At 44.0% G+C, this 14,990-nt stretch overlaps 1 protein-coding gene across 3 annotated transcripts in view; it reads left to right on the forward strand.

The window, feature by feature from the left end:
• LOC106577535 (RAS guanyl-releasing protein 2) overlaps positions 1-14,990 on the forward strand; it is a 93,814-nt gene that overhangs the window by 47,924 nt on the left and 30,900 nt on the right. For all 3 annotated transcript variants that reach the window (XM_014155647.3, XM_014155646.3, XM_045701328.2), the window contains 8 exons: positions 1,532-1,650; positions 2,174-2,276; positions 3,891-3,947; positions 4,244-4,375; positions 8,459-8,609; positions 9,071-9,244; positions 11,484-11,600; positions 11,885-12,166. In XM_014155647.3, coding sequence (XP_014011122.1) covers positions 1,581-1,650; positions 2,174-2,276; positions 3,891-3,947; positions 4,244-4,375; positions 8,459-8,609; positions 9,071-9,244; positions 11,484-11,600; positions 11,885-12,166 — 1,086 coding nt within the window. In that variant the 5' untranslated portion in view covers positions 1,532-1,580. The remainder of the gene's footprint in view (positions 1-1,531; positions 1,651-2,173; positions 2,277-3,890; positions 3,948-4,243; positions 4,376-8,458; positions 8,610-9,070; positions 9,245-11,483; positions 11,601-11,884; positions 12,167-14,990) is intronic.

The raw sequence follows: 14,990 nt of genomic DNA on the forward strand, positions 1-14,990 counted from the left end.
GCCGTCATACTGCTCAGGAAGGAGACGTGTTCTGTCTCCTAGCTGTCTCCTAGAGATGAACGTACTTTGGTGTGAAAAGTGCAAATTAATCCCAGAACAACAGCAAAGGACCTTGTGAAGATGCTGGAGGAAACAGGTACAAAAGTATCTATATCCACAGTAAAACGAGTCCTATATTGACAACCTGAAAGGCCGCTCAGCAAGGAAAAAGCCACTGCTCCAAAACCACCATAAAAAAGCCAGACTATGGTTTGCAACTGCACATGGGGACAAAGATCGTACTTTTTGGAGAAATGTCCTCTGGTCTGATGAAACAGCAATAGAACTGTTTGGCCATAATGACCATTGTTATGTTTGGAGGAAAAAGGGGGAGGCTTGCAAGCCGAAGAACACCATCCCAACCGTGAAGCACGGGGGTGGCAGCATCATGTTGTGGGGGTGCTTTGCTGCAGGAGGGACTGGTGTACTTCACAAAAAAGATGGCATCATGATGGAGGAAAATTATGTGGATATATTGAAGCAACATCTAGAGACATCAGTCAGGAAGTTGAAGCTTGGTCGCAAATGGGTCTTCCAAATGGACAAAGACCCCAAGCATACTTCCAAAATTGTGGCAAAATGGCTTAAGGGCAACAAAGTCAAGGCATTGGAGTGGCCATCACAAAGCCCTGACCTCAATCCAATAGAAAATGTGTGGGCAGAACAGAAAAAGCGTGTGCTAGCAAGGAGGCCTACAAACCTAACTCAGTTACACCAGCTCTGTCAGGAGGAATGGGCCAAAATTCACCCAACTTATTGTGGGAAGCTGATGGAAGGCTACCTGAAACGTTTGACCCAAGTTAAACAATTTAAAGGCAATGCTACCAAATACTAATCGAGTGTATGTAAACTTCTGACCCACTGGGAATGTGATGAAAGAACTAAAAGCTGAAATAAATAATTCTCTACTATTATTCTGACATTTCACGTTCTTAAAATAAAGTGGTGATCCTAACTGACCTAAGACAGGGAGTCTTTACTAGGATTAAATGTCAGGAATTGTGGAAAGAGTTTAAATGTAATTGGCTAAGGTACATGTAAACTTCCGACTTCAACTGTATATCTGGGTATTGGGTCACATATACTGTACTTGGTCCGAAAGCTGGTCTTATCAGAATAATGACATTAACCGGTTAAACACCTCCGTAGAGTCACCTGATCTGACATATTAGTTATATATCACTTACGGAAGTTGGTTTGCTGCAGTATGCTGTTTTCAAATGTAACCCAACTGCAATCCATCAGTATCCAGACATGTTATTGTTTCAATTCCATTGTTAGATTTTTGTCAACATTTCCTTCATACTTCCTGGATATCTTGCATCACCAGATCCGAGCAACATAACAGACTATTACTGGCAACCATTCAAACCATGCAGCAATGCTTTCTCTTTCTTACTAGGCAATGCTCTCATCTTTTTGTACAGGAGTAGAATTCCTTGGGTGAAATTTTTGTTTCCGTGCAATCCCTTTTTCCTCTTTTTGTGCTCAGGAGTGTCACTGAAGTGGGAAAACAAGAGGACTAGAGGAGAAGGAGAAAGATGGAGCCCATATCTTTAGATGGGGCTGCAACGGTGGATGAGCTGATGGAAGCGTGCATCCAAGCCTTCGGTCAGTCTCTTTATTTACCTATGAGCACTCAAATATACCTGCTACTCAATGTCAAAATTAGGGCTCTCCAACCCTGTTCCTGGAGAGCTACACTCCTTTAGGTTTTCGCTCCAACCCTAATCTAGCGCACCCGATTCTAATAATAATTAGTTGGTTGATAAGATTAATCAGATTAGTTCAAACTGGGGTTGGCGCTATTGCTAGCCTCCTACAGGAGGCTAGCAATAGCTCTCTAGCAACAGGGTTTGAGGGGCCTGGTCTAAGTAAACAGCCTAATCTTTGTGCATTCAGAATAGCATTTTATTTCCAGGAACGGATTGCAAGGAGAAGAATGTTTCTAGGAATAGATAGCAATTTCCCATATGTGCCACCATAAATTGCTAATGTTGTCAGTCTCAAATCAATAGTAATTGGTTGTCTTATTTGCAGAAACACTTCAGTCACTTTTGGCTGACTGCTCTTTTAGTGTAAAGGGACACAAAAAGGGCTGTTGTGTGACGAGAATGTGTCTGTCCTCTTTCAGATGAGAAGGGCACTTTGAAGGACCCTTCTGTAGTGCGCATGTTCCTCATGATGCACCCTTGGTACCTCCCATCCACCGACATGGCTAAGAAACTACTGCTCAAGTATCCTTCGCCATCAGGCACCTGCTTATGGCTTATCAGGTGTTGACAGCTACTGTAAGAACAACACATATACTCTTTAACCCTAAAAGCACCCACAAGCACTGAGTATACCAAACATTAAGAACACCTTCATAATATTGAGTTGCACCGGCTCCCTTTGCTGTCGGAACAGCCTCAATTCGTCGGGGCGTGGACTCTACGAGGTGTTGAATGCGTTCCACAGGGACGCTGGCCCATGTTGACTCCAATGCTTCCCACAGTTGTCTGGATGTCGTATGGGTGGTGGACCGTTTTTGATACACACAGGAAACTGTTGAGCGTGGAAAAACCCAGCAGCGATGCAGTTCTTGACAAACCGGTGCTCCTGGCACCTACAACCATACTCCGTTCAAAGGCACTTAAATCTTATGTCTTGCCCATTCACTCTCTGAATGGCACGCATGCGCAACAATTAATGTCCCAATTGTCTCAACGCTTAAAAATCCTTCTTTAACCTATCTCCTCCCTTTCATCTACATTGATTGGAAGTGGATTTAACAAGTGACATCAATAAGAGATCATAGCTTTCACCTGTATTCACCTGGTCAGTCTATGTCATAGAAATAGCAGGTGTTCATAATGCTTTGTGTACTCTGTGTATTTTTTTTGTTTAATTGCACCATGTGCCATTTTTGGTAATAATTGCAAGCAGGAACACTTTTTATTTGTTAACCTTTTATAACACAAGAAAATGGTTTGAATCCCCCAAAATAAGCATATATTTTAAAATGTTCACACATTCTAGTTCACACAAATTGTATGTTTCAAAATACATGTTTGTGTATGTTTTTTCATCCTTAGCCTCTTGTTATGGATATTTATCCGTTATTCATTCAAGTTTTGTGATTCTCGGAGGCTGAGAAATTGGCAATTGAGCTAATCTGAGCTTATAAAATGGCCACCGATATGGCCGATTTTATATGCGATATGTGCAACGGTGCCATCAGACTTTTAGCTCTAACTTTGGGATGCTATGGGCTATCAACTCAGTTCCAATTGCTTCTGAAAGATGAGACTCTCAACATGGTATATTGACATTGACTGGAAGCTAAATATGCATGTACATTTAAAACTTTTTTTTTTTGTTATAGTGTCTGTAACGCCCCCCCAACATCTGGGGTGGTTCCATATCTATCTTTTCAGGGTACATACATCTACCTCTGTGCCAGATTTGGTGCTTTTATCACAAAGTTTATACAATTGAGTCCATTTTCAGCTTAGCTGTGTATACAACTAGTATACAAAAGAGAGATTACAATTTTTCCTTCTTCTATTTGGATAGAAATCATTGTAAACATTTTTTTTTTGTCTATACCTAGTTGCTTGACAAAGTCCTACAATTTCTGAAGGATCTTTATGACCCCTTGGGGTCAAAATTGACCCCTGTTGGTGCTTTTAGGGTTAAGGTGTCAGTGAATGGAATGGAAGGTGGATGGAATGTTGGAAAGTTGGATGGAATGTTCCCAGTGTGCAAAACTGGTTGTAATTAAGTATTTTGTGACGCCACGTCTGATTGTTAAAGGATGTTTTTGAAATGTCTTTGTAGATGTTTTATGTACCTTAACAGTTGATCAGATCACAGGAGGAGAGCTGTTCTGCTGAACGCAGGACAAGAATCTGCCACCTGGTGAAGTAAGACACATTTGCAATTGCTTTTGTTGTTAGCTTGGGGATGTCTCTTTATTGCTTTATCCTTCACTTTGTCTCTGTTTCTCTCTTTCTCTGTCCCTCACTACCACTACCTCATTCTCTCTCTCTCTCTCTCTCTCTCTCTCTCTCTCTCTCTCTCTCTCTCTCTCTCTCTCTCTCTCTCTCTCTCTCTCTCTCTCTCTCTCTCTCTCTCTCTCTCTTTCTCTTTCTTTCCCTCAAAACCTCTTTCTCTTTCCCTCTCCTTCCGCTCTAACTCTTTCTCCCCTCCCTCCATCAAGGTACTGGATTTCGGAGTTCCCAGCAGAGTTCAATCTAAACCCAGAACTGGCAGAGCAGATTAAAGACCTCAAGGACCTATTGACCACCGAGGGGAACGAGCGCCAGAGCCAACTCATCGACATCGACAGTGTGTAAGTGTCCCTGTTCTACAGTGATTTCTCCCTCCAACAGCCTCCACTGGTGTGACTGTCCCTATTCTACACTACAGTGTGTGTCCTTGACTGCAGTGTGTATGTGTCCCCACTGCAGTGTCTATGTGTCAAGTTTATTTGCTGTACAAATTGGTCACATACACGTGATTAGCAGATGTTATTGGGGCGGCAGGGTAGCCTAGTGGTTAGAGCATTGGACTAGTAACCGAAAGGTTGCAAGTTCAAATCCCCGAGCTGACAAGGTACAAATCTATCATTCTGCCCCTGAACAGGCAGTTAACCCACTAGGCTGTCATTGAAAATAAGAATTTGTTCTTAACTGACTTGCTTAGTTAAATAAAGGTAAAATAAAATATTGCGGGTGTTGAAAAATGCTTGTGCTTCTAGCTCCGACAGTGCAGTAATATCTAACAAGTAATATCAAACAAATTACACAACATATACCCAATACACACATCTCAGTAGGAATTAATTAAGACTATATACATATGGATGAGCAATGTCCGAGCGGAACGGACTAAGATGCAGTAGAATGGTATAGAAAACAGTATATACATATGAGATGAGTAATGCCAGATATGTAAACATTATTAAAGTGACAAGTGTTCCATTCCTTAAAGTGGCCAGTGATTCCTAGTCTATGCGTATAGGCAGCAGCCTCTAATGTGCTGTTTTAACAGTCTGATGGCCTTGAGATAGAAGCTGTTTTTCAGTCTCTCGGTCCCAGCTTTGATGCACCTGTACTGACCTCGCCTTCTGGATGATAGCGGGGTAAACGGATTCGGGTGGTTGATGTCTTTTGATTATCTTTTTGGCCTTCCTGTGACATCGGGTGCTGTAGGTGTCCTGGAGGGCGGGTAGTTTGCCCCCCGGTAATGCGTTGGGCAGACCGCACCACCCTCTGGAGAACCTTGCGGTTGCGGGCGGTGCAGTTGTCGTACCAGGCGGTGATACAGCCCGACAGGATGCTTTCAATTGTGCATCTGTAAAAATTTGTGAGGGTTTTAGGTGACAAGCCAAACTTCTTTAGCCTCCTGAGGTTGAAGAGGCTCTGTTGCACCTTCTTCACCACACTATCTGTGTGGGTGGTCCATTTCAGTTTGTCAGTGATGTGTTCGCCAAGGAACTTGAAGCTTTCCACCTTCTCCACTGCGGTCCCGTCAATGTAGATGGGGGGTGCACCCTCTGTTGTTTCCTGAAGTCCACGATCATCTCCTTTGTTTTGTTGACGTTGAGTGAGAGGTTGTTTTCCAGGCACCACACTCTCAGAGCCCTCACCTCCTCTCTGTAGGCTGTCTCGTCATCATTGGTAATCAAGCCTACTACTGTTGTGTCGTCTGCAAACTTGATGATTGTGTTGGAGGCGTGCTTGGCCACACAGTCATGGGTGAACAGGGAGTACAGGAGGAAGCTGAGCACGCACCCTTGTTGGGCCCCAGTGTTGAGGATCAGCGGAGTGGAAGTGATGTTTCCTACCTTCACCACCTGGGGGCGGCCCGTCAGGAAGTCCAGGACCCAGTTTCACAGGGCGGGGTGGTAAGCAAATTGAAGTGGGTCTAGTGTGGCAGGTAAGGTAAAGGTGATATGATCTTTGACTAGTCTCTCAAAGCACTTCATGATGACAGAAGTGAGTGCTATAGTCATTAAGTGATAGTCGTTAAGTTCAGTTACCTTTGCCTTCTTGGGTACAGGAACAATGGTGGCCATCTTGAAGCATGTGGAGACAGCACACTGGGATAGGGAGAGATTGAATATGCCCGTAAACACACCAGCCAGCTGGTCTGTGCATGCTTTGAGGACGCGACTAGGGATGCTGTCTGGGCCGGCAGCTTTGCGAGGCTTAACGTTTAAATGTTTTACTCATGTCGGCCACGGAGAAGGACAGCCCACAGTCCTTGGTAGCGGGCCGCGCTGTTGGCACTGTGTTATCCTCAAAGCATGCGAAGAATATGTTTAGCCTGTCCGGTAGCAAGACGTTGGTCTCGGCGACGTGGCTGGTCTGATGTGAAAAGATCTAATATGATTGGTTAAAAGACCAATTAGTGGAAAAAAGATCAGAATTAGGCTTCCTCTGTAAACACAGCCTTTGTGTCTCCATGCTTCCTTACATGGCTCATTCTTAGGCCCAAGGCTGGGACCTCGTGTGACAGAGCTCCTAAATGACCCATCCTATTTCCTTTGTCTGTCTGTCTGACCCTGGTCTCGCTAGTGGGTTGTTATACAGCACTTTCTTGGGACAGTAGAGTTTCATAAACATATGCTAAGAGTTTTCTTTATTTTATTGCATCTTCTATACTGTCTTCTTCCCTCCATTCCACATCCATCACAGTCGTAGTTTCAGGCCCCATTGTAGAGACTTATGCAGCATGCTATATTTTGTTAGCCTGGAATGCAAACTGAATATCTCTCTGTTTCACATTTTACAAACATATTGAAACAGAGCAATATTCAGTTTGGATTCCAGGTTTCAGTTTTACAGTGCTTTGCAAAAGTATTCAGACCCCTTGGGTTTCTTTACATTGTATTGTTACAAAGTAGGGTTAAAATCGATTTAATTGTCCTTTGTGCTGTCAACAATATACACAAAATATATATATTTTTAAGATGAATATAAAATAACAAAAATATAGTCATTGCATAAGTATTCAGCCTTTTGTTTAGTCAAGCCTAAACTAGTTCAGGAGTTACATTTGGCTTAACAAATCACATAAAAAGTTACATGGACTCACTCTGTGTGAAATAAGGGGTTGACATGATTTTTAAATGACTAACCCTTCCTCTGTCCCCCATACATACAACATTTGTATGGTCCCTCAGTCAAGTATTGAATTTTAAGCACAGATTCAAATCCAAAGATCAGGGAGCTTTTCAAAAGCCTCTTAAAAAAGGGCAGTAGATGGGTAACCATAACAAATCAGACATTGAATATCTCTTTAAGTATGGTCTAGTGCATTGTGTATTAAACCACCCAGACATGTCAAAAATACAGTCGTCCTTCTGAACTGAGCCACAGGGCAAGAATGAAACTGCTCAGGGAGACCGTTGTTGATTTTTAAACGGCTACAGAGTTCAATGGCTGTGATGGGAGAGAACGACGGATGAATCAACAACATTGTAGTGACTCTACAGTGAAAGAACACAAATATAGAAATATTCCAAAACATGCATCTTGTATGTAACAATGCACTAAAGTAATACTGCAACAAAAAAAAAATGGCAAAATGATACACTTTTTGGCCTAAATGCAAAGCCCTATGTTTGGGGCAAATCCAACACAACACATCACTGAGTAACTGCATGGTGGTGGCTGCATCATGGTATGGGTATGCTTGACATCAGCAAATACTGGGGAGTTTTTCAGGATAAAAAAAAAACGGGCAAAATCCTAGAACAAAACCTGGTTCAGTCTGCTTTACACCAGACACTGGAAGACGAATGCACCTTTAAGCAGGATAATAGCCTACAACACAAGGCCAAATCTACATTGGAGTTGCTTACCAAGAAGACTGTGAATGTTCCTGAGTGGCCAAGTTACAGTGTTGTCTTAAATCTGCTTGCAAATCTATGGAAATATGGGTTGCACCTACCCCCACCCCCTGCCCTCAGAACCCGCCTCAGTTCGTCGGGGCATGGACTCTACAAGATGTTGAAAGCGTTCCACAGGGATGCTGGCCCATGTGGACTCCAAAGCTTCCCAGTGTTGTCAAGTTGGCTGGATGTCCTATGGGTGGTGGACCATTCTTGATACACATGGGAAACTGTTGAGTGTGAAAAACCCAGAAGCTTTGCAGTTCTAGAAACACTCAAACCGGTGCGCATGGCACCTACTACCATACCCCGATCAAAGGCACTTTAATGTTTTGTCTTGCCCATTCACCCTCTGAATGGCACACATACACAATCCATGTCTCTAAGTGGATTTAACAAGTGACATCAATAAGGGATCATAACTTTCACCTGGTCAGTCTGTCATGGAAAGAGCAGGTGTTCTTAATGGTTTATATACTCAGTGTATGTACTTGGGCCCAGACATGATATTGTGTGCTTTTGTGTCTCTGTTAGACCGTCGTACAAATGGAAGCGTCAGGTGACCCAGCGGCAACCCTCTATGTCCAAGAAGAGGAAGATGTCTCTGCTGTTTGACCACCTGGACTCCTGTGAGCTGGCCACACACCTCACCTACCTGGAGTACAAGTCCTTCTGCAAGATACTGGTAGGCGGGGCTGGTGGGAGCAGTGTGTCTGTCCACCACATCTGGGTTCATAGTAATTGTTTACTTTCAAATACTTAAACTTGCGCTTGATTGACCTCGTCCACCTGTCACTCAAGGCAGGCTTAATTAAACACTCAAAGTATTTGAAAGAAAACACATACTGTTTGAACCCAGGTCTGCTGTCCAAACTGCCTTTGTATTGCTCATTCAACATTTGACTTACAGTACCAGTAAAATGTTTGGACACACCTACTCATCCAAGGGTATGTGTAATTACGTCGTTTTGATGTCTTCACTATTATTCTGCAATGTGGAACATAATAAAATAAAAATAAAAAAAAAACCTTGAATGAGTAGGTGTGTCCAAACTTTTGACTGGTACTGTATGGTGACTTAAATGTGGGCGTGTACTGCTTTTGTATGCTCACTTAATCCATTACATTTCTCTGCTCCTCCTCCAGTTCCAGGACTACCACAGTTTTGTGATGCATGGCTGCACGGTGGACAACCCCATCCTGGAGCGCTTTATCACCCTGTTCAACAGTGTGTCTCAGTGGATCCAGCTCATGGTGCTCAGCAAGCCCACCGCCCCCCAGAGGGCAGAAGTCATCTCCCACTTCATCAGGGTGGCTCAGGTACGTAGGCTGGGGGCAGATTGGTGTTGGAATTTCCCAGTTATTTCATTTGTTCTGAGGGATGCTCTTAACCTGCGTGCCAGTCTGTTTGTGCTATCATGTCAACCCCTTGTCACTCGCTGTCGTGTTTGGCTTGACGATAACAGCAGTGGAGTTGGCAAGAGCACAAACAGATCTGGGACCAGGCTAGTAGGCTCTACCTTGAGGTCATAAACAAATGTCTCTGGTTAATATTAGACAGTAAATGTCATTGGTTAACTTTAGGCAAATAATCCCAGTTGGTTAGGGAAAGGGGTTGGATTGTTGTAAAGCCTTGTGTTAGCGGTTGAGATGAGACTGGGGAGTTTTGTCATGGAGAGGAAAGGGATGGAGATGCAGATATGGACAGATATTGGATACATACCAAACTAACCTTAAGTAAAAAACAACTTACACCATCAGGTATTATGAACTGTATTCGTAGACAGTTACCATCCGTTATTCCTTACAGAAATTATCCAAGTGTGTTTATCAGTAGTGCTATTCTCCCAGTACTACTACTACCAATGGGTGTCCCTGCTAACAGAAGAGAGGCTATATTTGGATTTGTTAAAGAAGAATGTTTGGAGTGTGTCTCCCCATTCCCCAATGTCACTCTCTCCTCTCCAAAACAAACTCTTCATGATTTATTCACTGACAACCCGGCAGGCTCCCAACCCCCCTCTCACCCCACCCTTTTAACCCTCCTCTGCCAAAAATGCCCGAGTTCAAATATCCCAGCTGGGTGCTAGCTAGCTGGTTTAGCACCCCGACTAAGTTTTCTAAATAACACGCTTTGCCTCCCAAAATGTGTAGAATGAAGGATTTCTCTCTCTCAATAATTTTTGGGGGATGGCGACAGGAGAAAATGACGGCCAAATATATACCCACCTAAAAGTTCAGTGGGTGTATTTTCCAATGCTGTGATCCTGCTCCAATAAATCCCAGGGAGGGGTCACCTCCTGCCCTCCTTCCTGCTCCCGCTCTCTCTTTCCTCTTTCACCCCTCCCTCTCTTACTCCCTCTCTGCTCATCCCTTCCAAATATCATTTGCTCTTTCCCATTCTCCTTCTGATTCACTCAGCGTTTCACCTGAAGTAGGCCATTTTCTCTGCAGTCTTTCGCGCTCTTCTTATCTCTCTTCTCTCTCCCCCTAACGTCTCTGCGCAATCCATAGGCTTTTTTTTTACCCGTACGCCCCCTTTGATTTGTCATCATAATGCTTAACCGTATTTCCCATCATACATCGGATATTGTATACGTCAGCCATTATGTAGTTACTTACAATGCCTCACACACACAGCAGTAATTTAGTACATTACTTATCCCACACAGTGGAAAGCTTCGGCATATCGACAGGATACCCTGATTACTCCCTGTGTTATCGATACCTGTCGCTGTTAGTCAGTGGGCTTTATACGGCAGTTTAGTAGAGCCTCCGTCATGCCACTCTGCCATAAAGCTTTGCCCATTGATCGGAGTGACCGGGCAGGTATTTGAGCTTAACCAAATAATGCTCGCTGGCAGTCGTCCTAAACTCAAGTATGACTGCAAATGTGACACAATGATTAGAATGTGTGCTGTGCTGCCTACTGTTTGAATGGTATTATTAGACTAGACCCTGCAATGTTCTGGTGTAGCGCAAACAGTGCAGCTTCTTGCTTGAGGTTTGTGTGTGGGTTAGCTGGTGTGTGTATACGTGCGTGCGTGTGAGGGAGTGTGTATGTGTGACCCTGGATTTTAGTTATCGTCTGCCTTTGTGTGCCTCCAATTTCTTCCAATCCTCTCGGTTTCCCTCAAAGAGAAAGTAGTCGCTCTCTAAATCACTGTTTTATAACTTGCTTGCTCCTCTCCCTCTGGCTCCTTGTCAATCGTTCCGTCTCCCTCTTCTCCTCTGTCTCTTTTGAATCCTTGTTGGCACCGGCTCTTACGCCCACACGTTGGCTTCTCTTCCTCCATTTCTCTCATCCTTCACTCGCTCTCAATGTTTCTCTCACCCAGTGCCTCATGTCTCTCTCTCTGAATCTTTGATATTTTTTTCTCTCTCTCTCTCTCTTATAACTCTTCCCTGTCTCAGCCCTAGGTTAGTTAATCATTTGGAGTTCAGGTAGGTTTCTGAGCTTAGCAAACAAAGGGAAGTAGGAGGGGTGCTTCAGCAGCAAAGACCGGAATTTTATTTTCACCTTCTACCCCTCTCCATCTTCTTCTTCTCTCTCCGATAGAACCTGCTCCAGCTTCAGAACTTCAACACTCTGATGGCCGTGGTGGGGGGGCTGAGTAACAGCTCTATATCTCGCCTCAAAGACACCCAGTCACACATCAGCAACGAGACCAACAAGGTGAAATAACTATGCTCATCTCATACCTTATGTACACACTATGTTGTCACTCTTCAAATAGCCTGGTGTCACCACCACAATTACTGCCATTCGCTCACATCCTAAAACAGAAAGGATTAGTTTAGATGACAGCGGGAGAGATCAGGGCTCTTTGTCAGTTACATGGAAGGACTTGGAAGAGTTATTTCTTCTGTCGCACAATGTTAACCCACACACGTTTCCCTCCCCCTCTTAACCAATCCTTCCTCTCCTCCTTCAATCACCCCCCCCCCCCATCCCCTCAGGTGTTCAACAGCCTGATCGAGTTAGTGACGTCTTGTGGTAACTACAGCCAGTACCGCCGCCGCTTCTCCGAGTGCACAGGCTTCCGCTTCCCCATCCTGGGCGTGCACCTCAAGGACCTGATTGCTGTGCATGTGGCACTGTCCGACTGGGCTGACCCGGGCAAGAGCAGGGTCAACCTGGCTAAGTGTCAACAGCTGTATGCCATCCTCCAGGAGCTGGCGCTGATCCAGACCACACCACCCACCATTGATTCCAACACAGACCTGCTCAATCTACTCACAGTTAGTAAAACATACAGTACCAGTCAAAAGTTTGGACACATCTACTCCTTCAAGGGCTTTTTTCTTTCTTTTTTAAAAAACGTTTTTCTACATTGTAGAATAATAGTAAAGACATCAAAACCATGAAAGAACACATATGGAATCATGTGGTAATCAAAAAAGTGTTAAACAAATCAATTTATTTGTATATATTAGATTCTTCAAAGTAGCCCCCCTTTGCCTTCATGACAGCTTTCCACAATCCTGGCATTCTCTCAACCAGCTTCACCTGGAATGCTTTTTCAACAGTCTTGAAGGAGTTCCCACATATGCTGAGCACTTGTTGGCTGCTTTTCCTTCACTCTGCGGTCCAACTCATCCCAAACATCTCAATTGGGGTGAGGTCAGGTGATTGTAGAGGCCAGGTCATCTGATGCAGCACTCCATCTCTCTCCTTCTTGGTCAAATAGCCCTTACACAGCCCGGAGGTGTGTTGGTTCATTGTCCTGTTGAAAAACAGTTGATAGTCCCACTAAGCCCAAACCAGATGGGATGGCGTATCGCTGCAGAATGCAGTGGTAGCCATGTTGGATAAGTGTGCCTTGAATTCTAAATAAATCACTGACAGTGTCACCAGCAAAGCACCCCCACACCATCACACCTCCTCCATGCTTCAGGGTGGGAACTACACATGCAGAGATCATCCGTTCATATACTCTGCGTCTCACAAAGACACGGCGGTTGGAACCAAAAATCTCAAATTTGGAGTCTTCAGACCAAAGGACAGATTTACACCGGTCTACTGTCCATTGTTCGTGTTTCTTGGCCCAAGGATGTCTCTTCTTATTATTGGTGTCTTTTAGTTGTGGTTTCTTTGCAGCAATTTGACCATGAAGGCCTGATTCACGCAGTCTCCTCTGAACAGTTGATATGTCTGTTATTTGAACTCTGTGAAGCATTTATTTGGGCTGCAATTTCTGAGGCTGGTAACTCTAATGAACTTATCCTCAGCAGCAGAAGGGTCTCCCTTTCCTGTGGCGGTCCTCATGAGAGCCAGTTTCATGATGGATTTTGCGACTGTGCTTGAGGAAACGTTCCAAGTTCTTGATGTTCCTGATTGACTGACCTTCATGTCTAAATGTAATGATGGACTGTCATTTCTATTTGCTTCTTTAAGCTGTTCTTGCCATTTATATGGACTTGGTCTTTTACCAAATAGGTCTATCTTCTGTATACCACCCCTACCTTGTCACAACTCAACTGATTGTCTCAAACACGTTAAGAAGGAAAGAAATTCCACAAATGTACTTTTAACAAGGCACAACTGTTAATTGAAATGCATTCCAGGTGACTACCTCATGAAGTTGGTTGAGAATGCCAAGAGTGTGCAAGCTGTCATCAAGGCAAAGGGGGCTACTTTGAATATTTTGGGGGGGATTTAACACTTTTTTGGTTACATGATTAATATGACATAATGTATGTTAAATATATTCAAAATACAGTGAACAAAAATATAAACACAACATGCAACAATTTCAAAGATTTTACAGAGTTACATTTCATATAAGGAAATCAGTCTATTGAAATTCATGAATTAAGACCTCACATGACTGGGAATACAGATATGCATCTGTTGGTCACAGATACCTTTTTAAAAAAAAGTAGGGGCGTGGATCAGAAAACCATTTAGTGTCTGGTGTGACCACCATTTGCCTCATGCAGCGATAAAAAAATCTCCTTCGCATAGAGTTGATCAAGCTGTTGATTGTGGCCTGTGGAATGTTGTCCCACTAGTCTTCAATGGCTGTGCAAAGTTGCTGGATATTGGCGGGAACTTCAACACGCTGTCCGACACGTTGATCCAGAGCATCCCAAACATACTCAATGGGTGACATGTCTGAGTATGCAGGCCATGGAAGAACTGGGACATTTTCAGCTTCCATGAATTGCGTACATGAGGTGATGGTGGCGGATGAATGGCATAATGGCCCTCAGGATCTTGTCACAGTATCTCTGTGCATTCAAATTGCCATCGATGAAATGGAATTGTGTTTGTTGTCCGTAGCTTATGCCTGCCCATAATAACTGCACCGCCACCATGGGGCACTCTGTTCACAACGTTGACATCAGCAAACCCCTCGCCCACACAAAGCCATACATGCTGTCTGCCATCTGCCCAGTACAGTTGAAACTGGGATTCATCTGTGAAGAGCACACTTCTCCAGGGTGCCAGTGGCCCTCGAAGGTGAGCATTTTCCCTCTGAAGTCAGTTACGATGCCGAACTGCAGTCAGGTCAAGACCCTGGTGAGGACGACGAGCACGCGGATGAGCTTCCCTGTGACTGTTTCTGACAGTTTGTGCAAAAATTATTTGGTTGTGCAAACCCACTGTTTCATCAGCTGTCCGGATGGCTGGTCTCAGATGATCCCGCAGGTGAAGCCGGATGTGGAGGTCCTGGACTGACGTGGTTACACGGGGTCTGTGGTTGTGAGGCCGGTTGGACATACTGCCAAATTTGCTAAAATGATGTTAGAGGTGGCTTATGGTAGAGAAATTAACATTCAAGAACTCTGGTGGACATTCCTGAAGTCAGCATGCCAATTGCACGCTCCCTCAAAATTTGAGACATATGTGTCATTGTGTTGTGTGGCAAAACTGCACATTTTAGAGTGACCTTTTCTTGTCCCCAACACAACGTGCACCTGTGTAATGATCATGCTGTTTAATCAACTAATTAATATGCCACACCTATCAGGTGGCTTGACTATCTTGGCAAAGGAGAAATGCTCACTAACAGGGATGTAAACAACTTTGAGAGAAATACGCTTTTTGTGCGTATGGGAC

This window comes from Salmo salar, chromosome 18, assembly GCF_965601325.2.
Source record: "Salmo salar chromosome 18, fSalSal1, whole genome shotgun sequence".
Lineage (NCBI taxonomy): Eukaryota > Metazoa > Chordata > Actinopteri > Salmoniformes > Salmonidae > Salmo > Salmo salar.